The sequence below is a fragment of the Nyctereutes procyonoides genome, unplaced genomic scaffold, assembly GCF_905146905.1.
Source record: "Nyctereutes procyonoides isolate TBG_1078 unplaced genomic scaffold, NYPRO_anot_genome, whole genome shotgun sequence".
In the NCBI taxonomy this organism is placed as follows: domain Eukaryota; kingdom Metazoa; phylum Chordata; class Mammalia; order Carnivora; family Canidae; genus Nyctereutes; species Nyctereutes procyonoides.
Genome location: NW_026575129.1, coordinates 5,583,269 through 5,596,198, shown reverse-complemented (window position 1 = coordinate 5,596,198; position 12,930 = coordinate 5,583,269). Strand labels below are relative to the sequence as shown.

The following is a 12,930-nucleotide window of genomic DNA, read 5'->3' as shown; positions in this document are numbered from 1 at the left end:
AACCACATGTAGAATTAAGGTGAAATGTTTTTAAACAGTGACCTTTGAAGTTTGATTAGTAAAATTACCAAAAGCAAGTTACTGTCCCATAATGCCTGATAGTGGGTAGGCTCTCTTCATCATGTCCCTGCTGGGAATGTTTTTTTTAACTCTATGGAGTTCCAGGAACTCTATAAGCTGAGGGTGAGAAATTGAATAAATATTGATTCTGAGACTAAGAAAGCAGTTGTGCTTGGTTATTTGGGGGTTTTTGTTTGTTTTTTAATTTCCATTTGGGAGAGCATTAGAACTTGTCAAGGTGTAAAGAATGAACTAGAATACACAGTAAAAGTCTAAGATTAGAATTATAAGTCTGCTTTGTCCTTAGAGATGCTGCTGTAGATTCCATTTTTGAAACAGTACAATGCAAGAGGGAAATTAAAATCTTCAACAATGCCTTGTTTTCTAAATCTTATTTACAGAATTCTCCCAATAATATGAGCCTGAGTAATCAACCGGGCACTCCAAGGGATGATGGCGAAATGGGGGGAAATTTCTTAAATCCTTTTCAGAGTGAGAGTGTAAGTATTCCCTTGATTATATTATTATATCCAAAATTTATTCTGAAGCTTTTCTATTAGAGTATATTCATAAAGCCATTATTATGACTGTTCGCCTAGAGCTCAATAGGTTGATCTTTTAAGTTAAAAAATTAAGTGGAATTTCTGTAGAAAATTTTTTAAAAATTAACTTTTGCCTTTTGTTCCTGTTCTATGTACATAGTTACAAAAAAAACAAAAAAAAAACATAATACTGATTTTCTTCTAGATAACATTTACTATAAAAGAATATACTGGAAACAGGTTGCACATTTGATAGTTTTTACAAGTTTTCACACTACTAAAATGTCTGGACTCATTGCAAAACCAGGTCTGTTCTCAGTACTATCCTTACGACTCTGAACCTTCTCTATGAGATGTTTATACTTCATGCACTAGACCTCACTGGACTGAAGGCCTAATAATGGTGGTCTATTAACCTGTTATTTACTTTTAACTTGAGCTGGATACCAGAGTTATTTTTAGAGTATGATTACGATGTTAAGCAAAGGTGATATCATTCCATATCTCCATAGAAGTAGACAGGAGCTAAAAGAGAAGCAATAACTCATTTAACAATTACTGAGCACTTACCACAGTCCAGAGCAGTATGTGACACACTGGAGAGACCAAAAAGACAATATGGTGTCTTTTCTCAAGGAGTTATTACATAATACACTGATTTTTTTAACCTAAATTTTCACATTAAAAACACCTACAGAATTTTTAGAAATACAATTGCCCAAAAGTCTCCCTAGACCTAATGAATCAGAATTTCTAGGAATAGGATTGGTCATACCTGAAAATGAAAAAGCTTTGTTAATGATGCTCATGACATGCTCTGCTAAGAAAATACTAAATTAGAATATAGCATAAAGGATTTCAGAATTTCATCTTCTTAGAATCAGTGCTCCCACATATGGATTGGTATCATTAAAAGGAGAGTAGAATACTTCCCTTATTTTGCCCTAACTCAGCCTTTACCAGAGATAATACCATCAAAATTTGAAGCAGTGGCTAGTAACCTATCTACTTTTGCATGGAATGGCTACTTTGAACCTAAGATTGAGTGTTCCCTTGATTCTTTCACTTTTAATAAGTATCAACCCAACGCCTCTGCATTGGATAAGACTTCCCCTGTTTTTAGATACTACATCTGTTAAAACTAGAAGTAATAGTATACTGATCTTTGTTTTATTTGCAGTATACATATGATTAATAAAGAGAAAGTATGTACATAAAAAATTCATATAAAATAATCAACAGGTTAACCCATCAGTCATGGTGAAATAGGAAAAACAGAAAACCATTTAGTTTGTCATAATGCTTAGGATTATAGGAGTTATTTTTTAGATAATTTAGTTTGCTTCAAGTCAATGGACAAATTAGTTAATTTTCATTAGTTAATGTTCACCTTATCTAATTAGAAACATTTATTTCCTTTTCTGCTAATTCTTTCAGCAGTAAAATGGTATAATTCAGTGAGGTATGTAATAATTAACTCAGTTCAATTCAACATTTCTTGAGCCTCTTATGCAACGTGCTTGGTTGAGGACAAAGTATTCTGAGATAAATATAACACATCACTAACCTCAAAGAATGCAATCTGATGGGAAGAATGTGGTTACAAAATTGATTAAACCATGTGTCAGATTAGTAGGTGCTATAATAGATAGAAACCAGCCTTTTTATTTTATTTATTGATTGAGTGATTGAGTGATTGAGGCTTTTAAAAAAAGTATAGAAGAAATAATCTAGGATCAGAAAAGAAAACTTTTTTTTAAAAAGGTCCCACATGACTTTAGCTTTAGAGACAGGGGCAAGAGGACCTCTGTGCTCTCCTCCTTTCCCAGATTTGTCATTGGGGACCGCTGCCTTGTGTATCAGTCAGCGGAGGGCTGCCACTTGAGAGCTGGCATCAGAAAGCCTTCTGTGGGGATCAAAGAATCAGATACAACAGGACTTGAAAACCTTCTTTGCACGGGATAAACACAGGCGTCACCCTTTAACGTTAACTGGACTACGCACATACAAAACAGCAGATCGTTTTCTGAATGTGTGTAGAGGAAAGAAAGAAAGCAGCTGGAGCAGGGCTTCTCCCATCCCTGACTCCTGGCCCAGCCTCACCCTCCTAGAAGCCCAGAAGAAGGTTAGACTGCCAGACTATTGTACAGAGTTAGCAGGAAACAAAAGCTCCCTCCTGTCTCCTCCCTCCCTCTGTCCTGTCCCCACCCAAAAAGTCCCCAAAGGAAAAATAATTGGATGGTCACTGAGGAACTGTACCACCACCTGGAGACAGTGCAGCCTGGGAAGCATGTGCACACTGGCTGCTGCCCTCTTTTCTCTGCCCAGTGAAGGCTCTGCTGGTTATGAAGGATGTTAATTGTTATCTACGGCTTTCTGCCTCACATCACCACACATTGTGTTGAAACCTCTTTAAAAGATCAAGAAATGAAAAACAGAGAGAAAAGAAGACTTAAAGACATTCACTGCTGACAAATGTAAGGCTTTGAAGAAGTAAATAGGCTAGGTATCCAGAAGTTAGCTTCCCTATAATAAAGGAAATATAGAACTATTTAATGAATTTTAAAAGAAAACATTTTGAATGAATGAACATGTAAATTGTAGTGGGTTTTTTAAATGTATATGACTGTGAGGAGCACATACTTTTGAGTAGTCTGCCCTTTAAGGATTTGTCAGGCATATCTTGAAGTTAAAACCACAGAGGAGGCCTGAGAAGTGAGTGAACATCTCTTGAGTGCTTTTTATGTGCCAGCCACTATCCTAGTCACTTCACACATGCTACTTCATTTAATTAATATTTATAGAAACAAAATATCCAACCCAAAGTCAGAAACCTTGCAGTGCCAACATGCAACACACAGAAAAATGTGAATCAAATGTTTCACTACTCAGCCTTTTTGGGGGGAATCATAAACAAGACCTTTATTTCAAGAAACAAACATGCCCCCTAGCGTTCAAATTCCGTAAAATGTTTGTTTTCAAAAATGAAGACTACAAAAAGGCCCATTTTGGATAGTACTTTCTCGTGTTTCTCCAGTAAAGAAAGCAGTTAGTCCTATTTCTTGAATTAATTTAGCAGAATATCTTCTCCATGGCACTGAACTATAATCATTTGAGTAACAGTGGTATTAAAAATCGTGGACTCTAATAGGAATTATAAACAAGGTGATAGGTCATTTCCTCTTACCCTTACTCCTCTTTGTCATTTTCTATTATAAAGAAATCTTATATAGCCACATTTTCTTTTACATAGTCACACAAACATTAAATTTATTTCACTTTAGTTCAGCGTAGCCCTACCCTTCCTTATTTATATCTCATTAAGAAAATAAAATATATAGAGATGCTTAGAAATAGAAATGTAGTGAGATCTGAAGCATTCTTGAAGCATATAAACAGGAGCTCATGCACACATGCAAAGGCTTAATGGATGTCTGCAGTGGGTGCCATGGTATGTGAACTGTGTGCAAAAAGGGAAAAATCACAAATTCTCTAGTTTATATCAAGGCATGCCATTTCAAAATATATTTTACATAAAAAGGCAAAATAATTAGTACATGTTTGAAATTATACCTTAAGGGTTTTGTTTCTTTGCTTGTTTGTTTTTGCTGAACCAAACAGTTAATGACTTTTATAAGAGCCATTGTATCATCTGATTAAGGACAACCAGACTCACAGAATAGTCTGGACACAGGGCAACGTCACCTCACAGTATTTGGGCACAAACATTATGACACGTCATCCCATATCAATGCACCAGGATGACGGAAACATTGCAGTATGGTCTCAGGACAGTACACCATGAATATTTTATGTCTCTAAATATGAGACGCCATTTAGCACCTTTACTTCAGGAAAACCGTAAGCCATTTCTCTTGGATGTTGAAGAATAGTCATCAGTAACAGAATTCCTTTTTGCTTGCACACTCTGTGAGTTTTCCCAGAAATTGTGTGCTTTCCCTTATTTTACATAGAGGAAGCAGTTTCAGGAAAAGGCAGCAGCAGACGAGCAGTTTACAACATCAGCAGTGCAAGCCACACATTGCCATACCGATGCTCACATGTGGCATGTATACTGTGCCACACACACTTAGAGCATCGCTTCACTTACTTGTAGTATGCAAAAATTAAATTATGCTAGATGTTTGCTAATTTTTCTGAGTTGTATTGCTTGGAGCAGATGCTCTTTTGTGACCGAATCTGGCCCTTACTTTTTAAAATCTCAGTTATTCAGGATGTGTATTAAATGAGATAATCTCTAGAGTTAATTATGGATTATCCTGAAACTTTTTTTTTCAGAAATTTCCTCTGAAATCCTTTCTGAAATGCTGTCGGTGTCTTCTACTGCCTTTAGATAATTGGCACCAAGTACCCAGAAAAATCTTTTTCTTAAAACAATGATTGATGATCTAGCTGTGCTATTTAAATTTCAAGTAATTGAAATTAAATACAGCTAATTTCAGTTCCTAACTTACACTAGCTACATTTTAAGAGTCCAGTAGCCATGTGTGGCTAATAACTGTTACATTGGACAGCACAGAAGAGAATGTATCCATAATCACAGAATGTTCTATTGAACAGCACTGATTGGATCACCATTCTTATTGCCACAGTACCTATAAAAAGCTTAGATTAAACTTTTCTGTTCCCACTTTGCCATATTCTCTAATTTTCTCTACTTTTAATAAAACCTTTGTATCCCTGTATTTTCTTGTTTATTCTTACCCCTAAAGGTCAAATATCAAAGTATAATTCTGTTTTGTCAGAGGCTATGGGTAGTTCACTGAAGCTTGCTGTCATTATTTATAATGGGAGATTTGCATGGTATCATCTGATGAAATGAGGGAATACCTTTCTGGCACAGGGGCTGGTGGGCTCATAGCATCAGTTTTTGTCTAATTGCTTTGGGTGTTAGGTTTTGCTTTGCTCTGCTGTACCTTTTTGCTGCCACTATCAAGGGTAAAGGTGGAGAGCTTTTCCATCAAACCGAATCCCCTTCTCTTCTCTGGAAGTGTCCCCTTTTTATCACCCTACTCACTGGAATCCAACATTAAGAGTCAGTAACGTACATAGTTTAGCTTTCCTATACTGAAAGGAAATTGGAGGCTATTAAGTGATGAGCAAGTAGATTTTCCGTGATTTGACTGCATTTAGAGGATTAATAATCATCCTCCGATCGTGTAGTGGCCCATTTTTCAGGCCTACTCATCCCCATTTATTCAGGATCAATGTGGGGTTTTGGTTTGAGCCCTAGATTTACCCTTAATGGCTTTCTGTCCCAACTTCTGTCAGCTGAGCCATGGTCACTCTGTGCCCTTCCTTCCTCAGGGCATCTTATTTTCCCTGGAAAACCCATTTTCACCTCAGTGTCCACCTTACAACTAATTTCTGGTTCCTGCGGTAGCTCAGCTCCTCTAGACCTCACCTCATTCCGTTCTGCTTGCTCTCTTTTTAAAGTTCACGCTCCCCTTCCCAGGATCATCATTTTTCCTGTTGGAGGCTCTGCTGCCTAAGACCAGTCCCCTCAACTTCACCCACCTCTTTCCCTGAGGCAAAATCATTATGAACATTTTTTAAGAGATTTATTTATCTATTTTAAAGAAAGAAAGTAGAGGAGGGACAGAGGGAGAGAACCCCAAGCAGACTCCCCACTGACAAGGAGCCCAATGACTGGGGCTGGATCCCATGAACCCCTGAGGTCACAACTTGAGCCAAAATCACTAGTCCAGTGCTCAACCGACTGAGCCACCCAGGCGCCCCCATTATTAACATGTTTAAAGGAATCCCCTTTTGTCCTGGTCCTCATCAGGTCCTCACCAAATATTTTTCACAAAATATTTAAAATAATTAAGGGTATACATTTACATTTTCACCTAGAAACCCTCTTTATCTGGAGGCCATCATCACCATTGAGAGTGGATGCCCCTGCCCCCATCTCTAAGAATCTAGAACTGTGCTGTCCAACATGGTGCTCACTAGCTATATTGGGGATATTTAAATTTAAATAAATAACATTAAAATTACAGTTCCTTAGTCACAATAGCCCATTTCATGTGTTCAGTGACCACATGCGGCTAGTGGCTTCCATGTTGACCAGCACAGGGTTTAGAACCTGTCCGTTGCTGAGGTGAGCTCTGTCGGACAGTGTTGCTCCAGAACTTTTCTGTCATGGTCCATTCCTCAGGAATATGCATACGATTGGCATAATTATCACAATAAGTGCTCTTTGTTCCTCTCTTAATAATTTTTGAGACCTCTTTCCCAAATGCCTGAAAGCCTCACCTTTTACCAATTGTTAGCCTCAAACTGACAGGTAATGTGTAACAGTAGTGCCTCCTGCTCCCACCCTAAAAATATTGTGGATTGAAATTGGAGCCACAGATTAGAGGAAGACACTCCTAAAGTGTAAATCAGATTCATAAGCATTCTAAATGCTTTATGAGAACTTCTTAGGGCAAGCTGAGAGTTGTCTTTTGTTTTGTTTCATTTCCCTTACACTATTAATTAAACATTTGCTGAACACTTCCTGAATATTCAATAAATACATGGTTTTAAGGATTTTATATTTAATTCTCCCCAAGTCCCTTTAAGATAAATGCTATTATTATTAAACCCATTTTACAGGTGAGGAAACTGAAGCACAGAGAGTTTAACCTTCCAACTTTACGTAGTTGGTAGGTAATGAGAGTGTCCCTCATACTTATTTCATTGTGGATTGGATTTACCCAAAATGTTACAAATGCCCACAAAACATGAATCTGGCTAGAAGGAAAAGACTGAGAGACTGGGTAATTATCAACCACAAGTGCAAGGAGAGAAGGAGAGTGGTCTCCTTCCAGAGGAAATATTAAAAATTTCAGGGCTTAGTCACTTCTATATAAATTTATTATAGTTTCTTATTTTTATGTTATATGAGGTTAAAAGCTTGAGCATAAAAGATTTTAAGACATTAAAATTCATAGTTATTACTGTTTACCAAGAAGAGCATTAGTTGCCTGTAAAAGAATTGTTGTTAAAATATGGATTCTTTTTTCTTTCTAGTACTCCCCTAGCATGACAATGAGTGTGTGATCCATTACCAAGTCTCCTCATGAAAACCACAGTGAGTCAGCCCTTCACAGAACTACTACGGAAGAAAATTATTCATCCCAGTGTACAGTTAAACAAAGGAATCTCAGTCACACCAAACCAACCTTTTTATTTCCTGCTCTCTCCCCTATTTTTTGAAGAAAGCGGGTCCAAACGTGATTCAAACAACTGTACAGAGCGGCATATGAGAATTGCCCTAAACTGAACTGCAAATAATTATCTGTGTATGTATATGTGTGGGGAAGAGAATGTATTGCATATGTGTATGTTATATGGACATATGCACATACATACATTGACCCACAGGACATTGTAAAATATTATTACATGACATCTTAAGTAGAAATAAGTAGGGACTTTTATTCCATTCTTTTTTTCACGTTTACATTTTAATTATTAAAAGTTGCTCCTGCCCCTCCCTGAACTATTTTGTGCTGTGTATATCACTGCTTTATATAAGTTATTTTTTAAGGTGAACTCAGATGTTATGGTTTTGTAAATGTCTGCAATCATGGATAGGAATAAAATTGCTTATTTGAGAGCTTTCATTAAATTGCGTCTGATGCAAGTTATCCTGTGAATCACAAAGTGTACTCTCTCAAAAAAAAGGTGTGTCCTCATCCTATGTCAAATCCAACAATTTCTCAGTTATCTTTAGTGAAAAGTATTTTTGTACTTTTTATTTAGGAAAAATACTTCAACTAGGGTGTAATGGTATATTTCTGCAATAACTGCTTTAGATGGAATTCTTGATTTGTCTTTGATGATACAGAAAATCATTAATTAGCCCCAACTGCTTAGACCATAGCAATAAAATGACAGGGGTCGTCATATTTTTAGAGACATATTTTCTCTTTAACATGATAAAGCCCAGAAGTGATAACAAAACCATTTGCTTGAATTTGTCACTTCTCACCAGGAATAGTAGAGCTAAATTTTTAATAACATGCTAATGGAAAATGGTATCTGATTTTTACTCAGCCTTCTTGTGAACATTTCCACATAGACACTGCAAAGAAGATACATTCAAATGACTGAACTTTTCAAGAGAAGGGGAAAAGAAGTTTTTACTGTACCCAAGGGGCTCTGAAGTGCTGCTTTTCTCTCCGGGTAGCTTGCTTACTAGCAGCAGAACTGACTGGTAACGGTCCCATCTGTGCATACCTCTCACTGGCAGCAGAGCACCTGCTCTGTTCCCAGGATCTAGGACTTTTATTTAGAGGGAAATCATTTATAGTAACTATATTCATCTGGCCATTTACTTCAGCAGGCTAAATCTACGTTGTGTAACTGTTGAGAAAAGAATGTGTAAATGTTAAAAATTAAAGAAAAAAAACGAAGCACTTCCTTTATGAAAGCATATTGTTCTATGGCACTTTCCAGATCTTTGGGGGCTTTTGTGTTTAATCTTACATACAAACACTGAAATCATAATAGAAAAGTGTGAAGACTTTAATTTTACACTCCAAAAGATAAGTTGGTGATCCTTTCTGTTAAAATTGTGATACAAATAACCACTGGTAAATATCAACTATGTATCAAGCTCCAGAGAATCTGAAAAGCATTGTTTAATCTCAGGTAAGAGGATTCCTTCTTTCTTTAGGCTTATGGTCTCTAAAATGAAAATTCAGCAGTATATTTGCTAGTTCCTGATCCCAGGAGACTTATTTCTCTTAAATTCATAATGATTTATCCCTTCTGAAAGTAAAGATTTTCTCTGTGCATGAGAGGAATGCTGGGCAGAACTGTTGAAGGGGGGAAAAAAGAAGTTGAATTAGATGTATGATCCAGATTTAAACTCTAATCAAATGAGTCACCATTAATCCCACAGTGGGCAGGACATAGGACTGCACACTGAAGAACAGCTTCAAGCTTTCAGGCTGCAGAGAACTTTCATGAAGAAGTCAAATTAAAAGGTCTTTAACTCAAGCCAAGGTAATCTGAAGATGACACTTTGGATAGATGTGTGAATTTACCAAGAATAATTTTAATTTTCTCTCTTTATGATAATTGTGTGAACACTTTCAACCTGTGATTATTAAGCTTAATCTTATGATGCTAGAGATTTCAAATGTTTTCTTGACTATTCATTCCATTGTTACTGATCTTGAGTTTCTTTTATTTGCCTTCTAGGAAGATATTGTTTCCCATTATCACAAACAATCATGAACCCAATTTTACTTGCCATTATTTTTGGGGTAATATCAGAATATAAGTGGCAATATGGGTCCCATTATTCCTAGCCTACTTGGTCAAAAAGAAAAAGAATAAAATTCAATTCTTCAATGTATAGCAATCAACTCATCATAAGTATTTATTTCTTTTTCTCTCTTGCAATCCATATTACAGCTATTTCAATTTTTTAAAATTCCTGAAATAGTATTTTTGAAGAGAAGATTCTATTTAAGAAAGCCATAAAATAAGAATAGTTAATTTTAATATCAAATAACTTTTTCATGAACCACATGGAGGATAGTCATTTTTGTAGAGGTTCTGAATCACTTAAATTTAATCCTTTTCTCTTATGTTTTCCATCTCCATCTATGCATTTGTCTTGGTCTTGATATATACTACCAATTCCTGAGTTATTTTTACATATTTCACAGGAATAGTATCAGCAATTCTTGCCCACGCTAAATACATAGAATACACACATGAAATGGGAAAATGTGTAAATAAGTGAACCATGAGTTTTCATTACCCTGCTTTGCATTTTGCTGGACTCACTACAGGTGAGAATATATACCAAATCCTTTGTGATGTCTAGCTGTCTTCTAACAAAGTTACCACGGGAACAAAGGCTATGGAGTGTCATTGATCTGATAAGATCTCATGCATTTGAGGGGTGAGTCCTGTGCTCTGTTACAGGTGCTCCCCGGTTTGAATGTAGCTGCTGATGTGTAGGAACTGCGTGACTAGGAACCTGAAGATAGAATTTCTTTGTTGCCCAAAAGATTAACGAATCAATTCTGCTCCCTGTGCCATGGAAAGTGCCCCAAACACCCTTTTCCTGCCCGGAATAGAATAAAGAAATCTTCCATTTCTATTTTTTATGCTTCTTTAAGATAACTGAACTCTCGTGCATTTCATAGGATCATTCAGTTAACATTCTTCCTGTAGCTTAAAAAACAGCAAGTGAAAATAAATTTCAGTTTGGGACATAAAGAAGCCCAAACTGAAACCTGCCCACATCTTTTCTTCATATTCCTCATATTATTCTGAGTACGTGCAGCAAAGCATTCAAAACCGCTCCCTTGGCCAAGAGTTTTATACAGTCCTTAATATTGTGAAGCCTTGACTGGCCGCTTCCAGGTCTCCCTCCAGACACCCCCCTCCCACCCCTGCATCGTCCAGTAGAAATAAGATACAGACTGAACATTTTTACCTTCTCAGCCCCTAAGCTTTTTTTCTTCATACAGTATATAGTTTTCCCAGGAGAAATAATTGCAATTTCCATTTCTTGATTATTACTGTTAATTAGAAGCAGTGCCACAAATCATAGCTACTTGACTTTGCAATGCATGGTAGTATTTTAACACTGGTTTTGCCTTCATTTTTGTGTTTTATGTACTATAATGCTCTTTTCTTGAAAATACTAATTGATACAAGTAGTGCATGAGTGTGTATAGTATGAGAGGGAGAAGGTCAATATGGGGGTGGCGAAGAGTTGCCACATATCTCCAGAAGGTAAATTAGTCTTTTTTTTTTTTTAAGCCCTCTCTCCTGGTGGTGTAAGTTTCTTGTTTGCAATGAGGATCAGGAGTCTGTGTTTGCTTAAAACAGTGGTACCCAATCATAACCACGTGTGAGAGGCTCCCTGGGTCTATGAAGCATAACTTGAGAAATTCCAGAAAAGTCAAAGAAACAATGGTGATCCACTATTAATACACTCCTATTTTTGCATACTAAGCTTAAGTGTGTGCACATGTGTATATTGGGGGTGGTGATAGGAAGTTTGCTAACAAAACATTCCCGCTATGATTTACATTATACCACAACCAGTAACAATTAAACATAATTCTTTCCTTTGATTGCTTTTTATTTCATTGGTAAAGTAGCTGATAAAAGTGATTTGGGATGAAAAGAGTAATACAAGACATAAGCAGACGGGATCTCGTGTGGCCAGCTTTAACATAGCCGTGCTAGTTTGTCCACCTCAGACCTTCTTAGGAAGGCACTGCATCTGAAGGTAAGAACATAAATGATCTTTTATCCCTTGGTTATTTCACTGCCAATAATCATGCAATAATTATAGTTCTTTTTTTATCTAGATGCTTGTTCACAAGAAATTGATCTTCTTAACTTATTTCACCAAAAGGATCAACTTTACCCATGAACTATAAATCAGATTGAAAGAGATGACCTACAGATGAAAAATACCTTAGACCACTTTCCTTTTCTAAACCATATTCTAAAGAGAAATCCTCAGCTTAGTATGTCTCCTAAGGAATTTCCTCTATTAAGTTTCTGTAACTTAATGTAACTTAATGTTAGCATAATGTGATCAGAGTTCCTGAATACAAGAAAATCATTTCTGTAAGTAGTTTAATATAAATATTTTTGCTGACTACATCCTTAAAAATGAAATACATTATTTTCCATAGATTCTGCAAATTTTAAAGTGGGACTAAGTATTTTCACATATAGAATTACAGTTGTCTCTTTTCCTTTTGTGGATTTGCTATCCTCGGGATAAATTGGACTTGTTTTGATTATCCTACTCATTGAAATATTATGTTATGGTCTATTCCTAAAAATATTTAGCATTTCATTTGTGCAATTAACATGAGAAAAGTGAGTATTGATATTCCTAGAAAAAAAATGCTATCAAGAATTCATTCCTGGTTAACATTAAAACTTTACCCCACTTTCTCTTTTGCATCATATGATGCAAGGAAGTGAAATTTGGATTCCTCACAGTGTTCTCAGAACACAATACAATTCATCGTCAGCTAAATTTCTATCATGCTCTGGTAAAATTGATCAGTAAAATATAATTAACCATCTAGTTATTAGAAAGCAATTCAAATAATCTGTCCAGTTTACATATTTGAGGAAAACAAACCTCCTTTACATTTAGCAATACCTCAGAAATGTTCTCAATATAAACTACTGATTAAAATGTGTATGTTACTTTCTACCAGGTCATATTTCGAGATGTTCTATTTTCCTTGCATTGAGAAACTAAAAACTTAGCAGAAACTGTATGTTGGAGTAAATAAAGGACATGCTGTTGTTT

General features: G+C 36.1%; 1 protein-coding gene across 2 annotated transcripts in view; it reads left to right on the top strand.

Moving 5' to 3' along the window:
* SSBP2 (single stranded DNA binding protein 2) overlaps positions 1-8,244 on the top strand; it is a 283,441-nt gene extending 275,197 nt beyond the window's left edge. For both annotated transcript variants that reach the window (XM_055342209.1, XM_055342208.1), the window contains 2 exons: positions 462-560; positions 7,644-8,244. In XM_055342209.1, the coding sequence (XP_055198184.1) occupies positions 462-560; positions 7,644-7,673 (129 nt within the window). In that variant the 3' untranslated portion in view covers positions 7,674-8,244. The remainder of the gene's footprint in view (positions 1-461; positions 561-7,643) is intronic.
* The last annotated feature ends 4,686 nt before the right edge of the window (positions 8,245-12,930 follow it).